The sequence below is a fragment of the Heloderma suspectum genome, chromosome 9 (assembly GCF_057233095.1).
Source record: "Heloderma suspectum isolate Gila_16-S chromosome 9, 16-S_ref, whole genome shotgun sequence".
Classification (NCBI taxonomy): domain Eukaryota; kingdom Metazoa; phylum Chordata; class Lepidosauria; order Squamata; family Helodermatidae; genus Heloderma; species Heloderma suspectum.
Window position 1 is genome coordinate 40,640,689 of NC_139466.1, and position 12,193 is coordinate 40,652,881.

General features: G+C 50.6%; 1 protein-coding gene across 2 annotated transcripts in view; it reads left to right on the forward strand.

Annotated features, from left to right (window-relative positions):
- The first annotated feature begins 660 nt into the window (after positions 1-660).
- The window catches only part of SLC16A2 (solute carrier family 16 member 2), a 147,625-nt gene continuing 136,092 nt past the window's right edge, over positions 661-12,193 (forward strand). For both annotated transcript variants that reach the window (XR_014784877.1, XM_084814196.1), the window contains exon 1: positions 661-976. Coding sequence is in view for 1 of the 2 variants with exons in the window: in XM_084814196.1 (XP_084670322.1) it covers positions 661-976 (316 nt within the window). In the remaining variant the exon portion in view is untranslated. The remainder of the gene's footprint in view (positions 977-12,193) is intronic.

Consider the following 12,193-nt stretch of genomic DNA (forward strand, 5'->3'; position numbering starts at 1 on the left):
TGCGGCCGCCCAGGCACAGATTCCGGGGAAGGGCTCCGGCCACACGCCCGCGCGCGCGCGCGCGCCTCCTCCGGCCCCATACGCGGCGGAGGCGATGTATTATGGGCTGGACACACGTGCATTCTCACCGGCCTCCTTCCCTTCCCTTCGCCCGCCCCAGCTTCCCGGACCGCTCTATCCTGCAGGGAAAAGACGCCCCAGAAAGAGACCGGGGGGGGGGGTCGCCGTCGGCGTCCGAGTCCGCAGCCTGCACGGGTCCGGTGCGCCCCCTCGCCGCGCGCGCGCCCTCCCTCCCCAGCCCGTGCGCCCTCCCTCCCTGGCGCCGCGCGTCGGGGTCCGGCGGGCAGGAAGGCGGCCGGGCGGCCGCTGCAACGCGAGGGAAGAACGCGCAGCGGCGGCTGGGCTGGGCTGGGCTGGACGGGGAAGGGGAGGAGCGGAGGGAGGATCCCGCTCGCTGCGGCAGGCGGCGGCGGGATGACGGCGGGGGGAGCGGCGGCGGGGGGGGGGAGGAGGAGGAGGAGACAGGGGCGCAGCCCTGGCAGGAGGCGTGCGGGACCGGCTTGGCAGCCCGACCGCGGGCGAGCGCGAGCGGCGTCGGCGGCAGCAGCAGCGCGGGCAGCGAGAGGCGCCGCCGCCGCCTGAGCTCGACGGGCGGGCGCGATGGCGCTGCGGGGGCAGGAGCGGGCGCTGTCGGAGGGGAAGGGGGCCCTGGAAGAAGAGGGGGAGGAGGAGGAGGGCGGCGGCGCCGGGGGAGCTGCTGGCGGCGCGGCGGGGGCCGGAGGGGGCCCGCCGCGGGCCGCGGCGCCGGGCTTCACGCCGCCCGACGGGGGCTTCGGCTGGGTGGTGGTCCTGGCCGCCACCTGGTGCAACGGCTCCATCTTCGGCATCCACAACTCCTTCGGGATGCTCTACGACCTCCTGCAGAAGGACGGCGGCGGCGGGGCCGAGAAAGACCCCACGCTGGAGTACAAGACAGGTGAGGAAGGGGGGCGGAAGGGGACCGGGCCGGGGGCAGCGTTGGCTCTCCGCCCCGCTGGGCTCTCGGGGGAGCCCGATCTATTTAGACCCCCCCCCCTCCAAATGGTTTGGTCAAGGGGCGCGCAGACAGTCCCGAGATGCTTCCCCTGCCGCAGGAGAGAGTCCGAAGGCTCTGCCGGGGAATTGGGCCGGGGGTGGTGCCCCGGTTCACTCGCCAGACCTTCGCAAGGGTACCCGTTTCGATGCTCCCCATCCCCCGCTTGAACTTCTCACAATGCGATTCGCCCCTAGGATTGGCTTCTGAGTTTGATTGGGGGGGTGGGACCACAAACACCCGTGTACAGCGCCGAGCACGCCGGTGGCGTGCGATAGTAAATACGCGCGGCTGTGTGTATTTCTCCCCACGCGGAGGAGATTGCGACGTGGTCTGGTCTGCCTGAGCATCAGAGCCGCTTAGAAGGCTCAACCTTCTGGGTCCTTAGCAGCAACGCACTGGGAAAAAAACACGGGCACACGCTTCTTTCGCGGGGTTTGTTGATCATCGGAACGGTTCAAAGAGGCCCCCCTCGCTCCGCCTTCTCTCGCTTCTGCGTGCAGGCAGATAGATGGACTGTATCGCTTGAAAGGCGCTATGTTTTCGGCCGCACGGTCAGTGTTTTCCTGCCGCTGCTATTGATCTGCAGATCATGCTTGTATTTCTGCCTCTGGAGATGATGGGTGCCCGTCCCCAGCCCCAAACCAGCTTGCAAACCAACCTAAAAATGAGGTAATGCTGGAAGGAACCTCAAAGGCCTCCTACCTCAAACCCCCTCCCCACCCTTGCACCACACTGGGCTGCAGATGTTCAAGGTACACGTTGTACCAAGAACGTACTGAGGACAATACCTAGACGTGTGTGACTGTTCCTGTCTGGAGAGGCTGTTCCTGTCTGGAGTGGAACAGCCACCCTGTGACACTGGGGACAGGGGATAATCCAGTGGCAATGGTGGTCCAGGTGAGGTGAGGTCCTAGAGCAGTCTTCCCGAGCCTGGTGCTCTCCGGATGTTTTGGACAACAGCTACCAGGATTCCTGACTATTGGCTGTGCTGGCTGGGGCTGATGAGAATTGAAGTCCAAAACATCTGGAGGGTGCCAGGTTGGGGAAGGTTGTCCTAGAAGTCCAGTTTGTATCTGATGGATTGTAGATTCTGGTTACAGTGGACAAATGCAACATGATTTGGGGTTGTGATGGTGGTATTGCTATCAACAGTTTATTGTACAGTTCTATTAAAACTGTATGAAAGGTATCACACAGAAATTTGTTCACCTTTTAAGATATCAGCAGAGGGATCTGTTAACTTTAAGTCTGATTGTAGAAAATAGTGTGCAATGTTGATTCTTGGGTTGGAGTTCTGACGTCTTGTACCTTTAATCCTTTGGGCCAAACCTGAATCCTTTGGCCAGGCTGTGAGCACACGAGGGATGAAATTTGCTACGAGGTTGTTGTGTTGTTGTTGTTGTTTTTTATTTTTCCAGGCATTTTAGCATTTTAGCTTTCTAAACTTTTAGCTTTGCTGTTTTAAATCTGTATTTTAAACTCCTGCACTGCTGCTAGGTTTTATTATGGTTGTATTGTTATATTGTGGTTTTAATGTTCTATATAGTTTAAATAGTTTTATTGTGTGCTGTTTGGTTTTAATTTTTGTGAACCGCCCAGAGAGCTTCGGCTATTGGGCGGTATAGAAATTAATTAATTAATTAATTAAATAATAAAATAAATACATTTTTCATACAGCTTCAGGGGCAAATGTTGAAATGATTATTCGGAAAAAAAAACCCTGTAATTCGGCTGGATCTACTACTGCTACAGGTGAAAATGAACTTTGCTGCTCCTGGAATACAACAGTCTTGTTGTATTGGGGGCAAGGATATTATGTTTCCCCTGAAGGGTTTCCCCATATACAACCCCTTTCCCTGCTTTTAAAGTGAATAGGGAAGGGACTTATGGCAACTTGGAAAGACAGGGAGCGAGGCGTACTTATATTCCCTGCCCCGAATCTAATTGTCCCCGGTTACCGTGGCAAGTGGTGTAGCTGAATTTCCTCTTCAGTGTTTTACTGCGGCGTCTCTTGAATTCTGATGCTCCAGAATGGCTTGGACTTTCTTGTGAATTCCTTAACTAAAACAACAAGCTGTAGTATCAAAATGGCTGCTTCATTCAGGTGTTCCTACTTTGAGCAAAGGTTCTGGGCTGTGCCAACGTTCCAAAGATGCTTCTGTCTGAAATGCTGTCAGGTATAGCACCTGTTCTATCTGAATCGTTCCCTTTAATGTAGGACAGCCTTCCCCAACTTGATGCCCTCCAGATGTGTTGGACTGTAAATTCCAGCATCCCCTAACACATCTGGAAGGCACTGGGGAAGGCTGATACAGGATGGCCTCTTCCTATAAAATAGCACGAAAGAAATTTCAGCTTGTACCAAGAGAATACCCAGGTATCTCATGTGTATATCATTAATTATGGAACTGGCATTGCTTTTATGAAATGTGGCAATGTTTGGGGTTGGGTTTTTTTTCCTAGACAGAAGAATTCCCAAACACTTTTGGCTAGCATTCTTCAGAAGTCTGAACCCTGTGGAATCCCCCCCCCCCCGGGATTCTAATTGCCCAAATCTCTATTAACCCCATTTGTTGACATACATGCTTATGTTAGCCACTTATGATGCCTCAAAGAGGAGGGGGAAGGGCCCAACTGTTCCAGTTTCCATAAGATTCCTTGTCTGTCCCTCAGGAAATCATTTTAACTCTCCACAGATGACCAGATTTTGGGTCTCCTCTCTTCCAGCTCTATGTGGTCACACTCTTTCCAGAAACGTGACTGTAGCTCAGTGGTACCGCACATGATGCTTTGCATGTAGAAGGTCCCAGGTTCTATCCAAGATTCAATTTTTTTTATGATTTGTAATTGTTAGTGAATTATTGGGAAATTTTGCTGTATTTGATTATGTAAGTTTTTCTGATGTTGGTGTAAGCTACTTTGAGCATGGTTTTACCATGCATGGTTTTACCATGCAAAAGCAGCATACAAATAAACTGATGATGAATCTGACGTCTCCAGGTAGGATGGAAAAAACACTTGCCTGAAACCCTGGAGAGCTGTTGCCAGTCAGTGTCGACAATACTGAGTTTATGATGCAATGGAAGGCCACCCCGCTGCTCCTTGATACAGAATTAAGTGAGTCCCACTCCCAGAATTGCCTTCTGGTTTTTCGCTGGGTCTCCTGTCGCTTCTGAGAAATCGAAGTCTAGGTAGATCGGTGCTGGTTGATGTTTTTTGCCAATTTGTTTTTTCAGGGTGGTGCTTTTAAAGGGATGCTGTTAAGGCTGATGGTACTAGTAGGAGCAGAGATCATTCCCATGTGTCTCTGGCCTGTTTCACCCATTACAAGGCAACAGAAGCAGGTTTGCCTCTGAGTGTCCACATTAGCCAACCCAAAGCTCAAATCCTGTTTCCGGCTGTCCCATTCTTGTTCCCCAACAGTACATTCTCTGCATTATTTAGACATCTACGATAACATTTTTTAGAAGAAAAAAATGACCTCAAAAGAAGAAATGGGAAGTTTGCAGGAGTCAGTAGCTCCTTTTGGAGACAGTTTTCTCTAAAGTGGAATAGAGGAGCAAGGCTGGGACTGGCTGTTTTGAATATATTACTCCAGTGCTGTGTCAACTGCACTAGTTGCCAATCAGTTTCTGGGCCGAATTCAAAGTGTTGGTGCTGACTTTGAAAGCCCTAATGGGTTAGGACCAGTCTACCAGAAGGAGCGCCTTCTCCCATCTGTTCCTGCCCAGTTGCTAAGATCATCTTCAGATGCTCTTCTCTGGGTGCTGCCGCCCACAATGATGTGACAGGCGGCTACCAAGGACAGAGCCTTCTCTTCAGTGGCCCTTGCTCTGTGGAATGTCCTTCCCAGGGAGATCCATCAGGTGTCTTCACTGTATACATCTGGGCACCAGGTTAAGGCCTCCCTCTTCCAACAGGCATTGAATTTCTAATCTGGTGTTCTGATCATTAGCTGTCTCTTTAATGTTTTTAACAGTTGTAATATATTAATATGTGAATATCTTCATTATTGTATTTATTGTCTTGGTTGTTATTTTATTGTTATTTGGGGGTTTTGTTTTTAAATGACTATACCATCCATAGGGCATCTGCCGGTTGGATGGTATATACATTTAATTTGATGATTGATTGGTGATTAATTAATTAATCAGCCTTTTCAGACCCGGGATGCACCTTTAGTCCAAACATATATTTGGGGAGAATGTGTCTGTGTGTGTGCACACACACACACAGACACACTCATACACACATATACACGGTGTTGTGGTAGTGCTTTAGTTGTGTCCCAGGCTGCAACCAAATAGTGCAGTCTTTCCCAACCTGGTGCCCTGTACATGTATTGGACTACAACTCTCATCATCCCTGGATGCTGGGAGTTGTAGGACTTATTTCTGTCTAACCTGCCTAGGATTGCACCCTTAATCAGTAAATCATTCTCCTCCTGCATCTCCTGCATTTCTCGTTTGTGTCTAATACAATGCACCTGACTGTAGAAATCATAACATTTCAAGTTGCTAACTGTGGCCAGGGATTAGAGCTGAGAAGTGGGAGTGATGCCAGCCGACCAGTCTCACGATTTCAACTCACGTCTCCTGTTATTTACTAATCCAATACCTCAGGCCACTGAGTAGAGGGTCATTTCACACAGCGCCGAATGCATGTTCAACCCAGCCTTGCTGCTAATCAGTTAATTTCATTTAATGTTTGCACCCCACTTTTCCTTCCGAAAGAAAGCCCAAAGCAGCTAATACCATACTAAATACTAAATAATATATACAGAAAACCCAAACAATGTGAACCGTGATCTAACCATAAAAATGTTGCAATAATCAATTCAATTTCAAATCGGTACTTAAAGGAAAGTTAAGAATTCAATTATAGACACAAGGCAACACTTACAAACATTGTAGCGATCAGTTCCTACAGTAAGCATTTCATTAAATAAGTGACTAATTGTAAGCGGTCTATGCTATTGCAAGACTCTGTAAGCAGGCACATGCACCCATTAATATGGTGACAGTGCATGATCCTGAGAGTCATCATACTCTCAACCCCCGTCAGGTCAACTCTGCCCTCTCATCACAGGTTCAAGCAGAGGCAGAAGAAAGAGAGGTCCCCTGCACCAGTGGGGCTGCAACTTTGTAGCCCAGCCTGGGGTGTGAACACAAGGCACCGATGGCACCCTTCCAGGCTGGCAAGGGTGGTGGCGGCAGGTACCAACAGTGTGACCCACTCGTGGTTGCCTGATAAGCATTCCTCTGTGACGCATGTGTTTGCAAACACATCTGTCACTTTACGTTTCTAAATCTATGCACAAAACGTCTTAGTTGTACAAAAATGTGCAAGGTACATTTACTGTGGAAATGTACCTTGCGCACAGTTGGACTACCTAATGTTGTTGCAAATAAGCTTTGTCATTAACTGTCTTTTGCTTATTTGACTATTTGGCAAGAAGGCAGAACTGGATGTTGAAAGATGCCACATGGCTGCTGGCAAAAAGTTCAGGTCCTGCTAGCTGTCCTTGTAATTCTCCTCGGATGAAGGGACAATTGTTTTCTTTGCATCCCATCAGGGACAGGCAGTAACATTTCTGCATCTTGCTGTTCCTGACAAATGGTTATTGCCATTTTATAGATAAGAGTGGTGGAGGGACTGAGGCCAGGAGAGAGTTGACTTGCCTAAAACCATGTAGAGAATCTGTGGTGAAACTAGATGCTTAAAACGCACGTTTCCCCAGGCCTTTCCCAAGTCTAACTGCTAATCCACATTTTACTTTAAAAACAGCAGCAACATCTGAATCTATACCCCATTGAGATTTTTTTTTTTTCTGTGTTCACTATTTGGAGGTGATGTGGAATTCTTATGTGTATGAGACTGACTCAACATGACTGTTTGATCATGACTGTGTGGCTGTTTGAACCACACACCCAGACACTAAGGTCACCAAGACAAAGGGCAAGTTTGGTCTCTCCCGCTCCCACGGTGGCTCTGAGTACACCTCATTTATTTATTTATTTATTTATTTATTATTAAATTTATTAATCGCCCATCTGGCTGGTCACCCAGCCGCTCTGGGCGATGTACAACATACAATAAAACAGTTTAAAACAATAAAATTCTACAATAAAAACATTTTCTAAAATACCCTAACCCACCCCAACTGCCTGCCTGAACAACCACGTTTTTAATGCACGACGGAAGCTCATTAAAGAGGGGGCATGACGGAGTTCCCTAGGGAGGGAGTTCCACAGAGTGGGGGCCACCACAGAAAAGGCCCTGTCCCTCGTCCCCACCAGTCTAGCTGTCCTGGCTGATGGGACAGAGAGAAGGCCATCCGAGGCTGATCTTGTTAAGCGGCCTGTCTGGTGCTGCTGGAGGCGCTCCTTAAGATAGGCTGGGCCGGAACCATATAGGGTTTTAAAGGTCAAAACCAACACCTTGAATTTGGCCCGGAAAACAACTGGTAACCAGTGCAACTCCTTCAGCACTGGAGTGATGTGATCTTGCCGGCAGCTGCCTTTAATCAGGCGAGCCGCCGCGTTCTGTACCAGCTGCAGCTTCCGAACCGTCTTCAAGGGTAACCCCACATAGAACGCCTTACAGTAGTCTAAACGAGAGGAGACCAGGGCATGTACTACCGATGGGAGCAGATGGTCGGGAAGGAAGGGGCGCAGCCGCCATATCAGATGGAGTTGGTACAGCGCTGTCCGGCTCACAGCTGACACCTGAGCCTCCATGGACAGCTGGGAGTCCAAAATGACCCCCAGGCTGCGGACCTGGTCTTTCAAGGGTAGCCGTACCCCATTCAACACCAGGTCAACATCCCCCAGCCTCCTCTTGTCTCCCACCAAAAGTACCTCGGTCTTGTCAGGGTTCAGCTTCCGCTTATTCCTCCCCATCCAGCCACTCACCGTCTCCAGACATTTGGACAGGGATTCTACGGCCAACCTTGGTGAAGATTTGAATGAGAGGTAGAGCTGCGTGTCATCTGCATATTGATGACACTGCACCCCAAACCTCCTGATGATAGCCCCCAGCGGCTTCACATAGATGTTAAATAGCATCGGGGAGAGGATGGAACCCTGTTGCACCCCACAAGTAAGTGGCCACGGGTCCGAAACCTCCTCTCCCAGTGCTACCGTCTGGTACCTGCCGGAGAGGAAGGACCGGAACCACTGCAATACGGTGTCTCCAATGCCCAACCCCTCCAGGCTGTCCAGGAGGATACCGTGGTGAATGGTATCAAAAGCCGCTGAGAGGTCGAGGAGAACAAGGAAGGAGCATTCACCCCTATCCAGAGCCCTCCTCATATCATCTACCAAGGCCGTTTCTGTCCCATGCCCAAGCCTGAAGCCCGACTGAAAAGGGTCTAGATAATCAGTTTCTTCCAAGTGTGCCTTCAACTGCACCGCCACCACTCGCTCAAACACCTTGCCCAAAAATGGCAGATTTGAGACTGGGCGAAAGTTGTTCAGAACTTGAGGATCCAAGGAGGGCTTCTTTAAGAGCGGTCTTATCACTGCCTCCTTGAGGGCTGATGGCATCACTCCCTCCTCAAGGGAGGCATTCACCACTGCCTTGATCCCCTCACCCAGTCTCTCTCTGCAGCCCATAATGAGCCAAGATGGGCAAGGATCAAGTAAGCAGGTGGTCGGCCGTACAGATGAAAGCACCTTGTCCACTTCATCAGGAGGAAGAAGCTGGAACCGATCCCACAAAACTGGTTTGCCACAGGCCGCCTCTTGCTCACTAACTGTATCCACAGCGTGCCGAGTAACACACCTAATCTGATCAATTTAATCTGCAAAGTGCCTTGCCAAGGCCTCACAGGAGGCCTTAGAATGCTCCACTGGTTCCGGAGCCACAGGACCGACCAGGCTCTGGACCACTTGGAACAGCCTCCTGGGACAGCACTCTGCAGACGCGACGAGGGCAGCATAATATTCCTTTTTTGCTGCCTTCACCGCCACGTGATAGGCTGAAGATACAGCTCTAGCCCGTGTCTGATCGTCTTTGGAGCGAGACTTCTGCCACCGGCGCTCTATCCATCTCACCTCCTGTTTCAGAGCTCGTAATCACGGATTGAACCATGGTACAGTCCGAGCCCTATTCAGGGGGAGAGGGCGTTTCGGAGCCATCTGATCTAATGCCCCAGTGATTGCGGCATTCCAGCCACCCACCAGGGTCTCGACCGAGTGGCTGTTGGCGTGCCCCAGAGAATCCCCAAGCGCGTTCAGGAATCCATTCGGATCCATAAGACGCCTGAGGCGGACCATTTTAATGGGTCCTCCACCCCTGCGGAGGGGTTGTGGAACCGAGAAGTCCAACGTCACCAGATAGTGATCTGACCATGACAAGGGGGTGGTGGATATACCCCTTACTTCCAGATCACTCCCTGCTTCTCCAGAAACAAACACAAGGTCTAGTGCATGACCGGCTACATGGGTGGGCCCAGTTAGAATATGGTGCAGCTCCCAGGAAGCCATGGTCTCCATGAAGTCCCGAGGTGCTCCTGTGAGGATGGCCTCCGAATGTACGTTGAAGTCCCCCAACACCATTAAGTTAGGGGACTGTACACGCACATCAGAGACCACCTCAGGCACCTCGGCCAGGGAGTCAGTCGTGCAGCGGGGTGGACGGTACACAAGCAGAATCCCCAGACTGCCCTTCGGGCCCAACCTCCAGTACATCTACTCAGCAACCTTGGTCTCCCGGAGAGGGGGTCTGGTGAAGACCAAGGACTCTTGGTAGATAACAGCCACTCCCCCTCCCCGATCCCCAGCCCTCGGCTGCTGTGCATACGAAAATCCAGCTGGACACATGGCTGCAAGGGTTGGAGCAGCGGCCTTGGCCAGCCAGGTCTCCGTAATACATGCCAGGTCTGCACCCTCATCCAGGATCATGTCATGGATGAGGGAGGTTTTCTGGGTAACAGACCTGGCATTGCAGAGCAGCAAACGAAGGCCAGAAGATGGGGTCACACCTCCCCCAACCATCCTTTGGCTCTGGACAGGCCCAGAGCAGGGGACAGATACTACACATCTGTTCCCCTTACCTGGCATGGCCTGCCCCTAGCGCTCCGCCAGCGCCTGCCGCCTAGTCTTGGTATGTTCTGGCCCCCAACACTCCCCCCACTGCCTCCATCAGGTAGACACATGCTCCCTCGCTCCCGCCTATCAGGCAGGCTACCCACCCCTAAAAACACAACAAAATCCCCTAGAAAAAAAACAAAACAAACAAACAAACAAATTAAAAATCCCCTTAAAAATAATGCCAGGCAGGAGTCCACAGGGAAGGCCTGCTGGTGGTGGTGGCGGCGGCGGCGGCAGCAGCAGGCACGCCTCTTCCCCGGTGGTGGTGGCGGCTTCTCCTGCAGGCCCTGGCTCCCATATTTTCCCCATATAAATGTCATCCGCACTTATTTTGAGAAACGTGGAATGTTTAGCGCTGCTTTATATGACATCAGGCATTGGTCCATCTAACCCAGTGGGCACATTTGGAATTTTGAGTGTAGTAGGTGCTCTCACAAAATGGCTCTGGGGGGGCCGCTTGCCCATTCATAAAATGGCTGCCATGGTGAGCCTGGTGTATCACAGAACGTTCATTTCCCAGAAGGCAAACTGATGAGAATAAAAGAAAAGTAATTTGCCCAAGAACCTACTTACAAGGCAGAGTCTGAGCTCCAAAATGCAAAACTACTCTTTTGAACCTAAATTAAGATGGTACTGGAGGGTACCTCTTCACTTTGCAGTATGCCAGTCTCCCAGTTATTTTTTTTTAATTAAAAAAAAATATTAAGGAATAAAATAAAAATTCAGGTGGGGCAGGGAGCCTGGCGAGCGCCAGGAGGTTTTAGATATGGAGCGGTACATAAATATTGTAAATAAATAAATAAGCAGGGAGTCCATAGGGACATCACCACGTTGGCTCCCCAGTAGTCCTGGCTACGTGGACCAGCAGCGTGCCTGCAAGTGGGGTTGGGAAGGACGGCCATGAGGGCTTTCTTGGCTGGAGGTGTCAGGTGATGGACCTGGGAGCACATCCGAAACATGTGCTGTGCCACTGAGGACAGCCCCGAGTGTTTCTCTTGGAGGCAACACAGCATGGTCAGAGCCTGCTCCCCACCCTTTGATATCACTTTGAAGTTGGACAATGGTTGTCTGAATAGTTCTTGGATTATTTGTACTCTAGTGCAGGGGTGGGCAACCAGGGGTCAGTTTCTGCCCTCTTTTAACCCGGTGTGTGTACACTTTGCTTTACCACAAAATTGTACTCCCGGAATCCCAGGGGAGCATGAATTTGCATTAAAACAGGGGGCATGATCCCCACACTCCGTGTTTTAAAGGGAAAGTGTGGCTCTTTCCTGCAAAAAGGAGAGGGACTCATGTAGGCCGCATCTTGCCCATCCCTGCTCTAGCGCTTGCTCGTCCCCCTCAAAGAAACACAGTGATGTGCGTGTGTATTTCAAGGAGAACAGTCTATTCACGAAGAAAGTGAGCTGGACTGGCATGCAGTGTTTGTAGCGTGCAAGTGCCCCCCAAGTTCAGTTTGGGTCCTGTTTTGCCAGGTGTTCCACATCCTCAAGGTGAAGGACAGGTCTCCACTAAAGAGCTTAATGATGAAACGGACAAGGCGGAAGGAGGGTGGTGCAGAGGTCAGCTGTCATGTCTGAGTTTAAACTGCCGGAAGGTGGTAGAGCTAGGAATGCAAGTTGAACCTGGTGACTCTACTTGAGTCGATTAGAATGCCTTCAGTGGAGAAAGAACTTCCTAGAGAGGTCATGTGGTTAGAACACTCTTCCGAAAAGACCACAGTACTTGGCAATTGTTTCATTGAATAAAACTGTATTTTACATGACATGGATTTAAAAACAAAAACAAAAACTGTGGATGGTACATTTTTATTCTAGCTCCTGAGTTGCAAAATTCCTAAGCAGTGTTGTAATCTTCCTTTGAGGATGTATATCCTATGCATGGGAAAAGTTGGAGTTTACATTCTCAACTTAAGGGACAGTCAACCGGTCTCCTAAACTGGCCCGTAAGGGCTTCTTGCCTGCTTCACAGCATATCCTCTGATCCCTAAACACTCCCCCGCCCCCAATATTATGGACCTTGG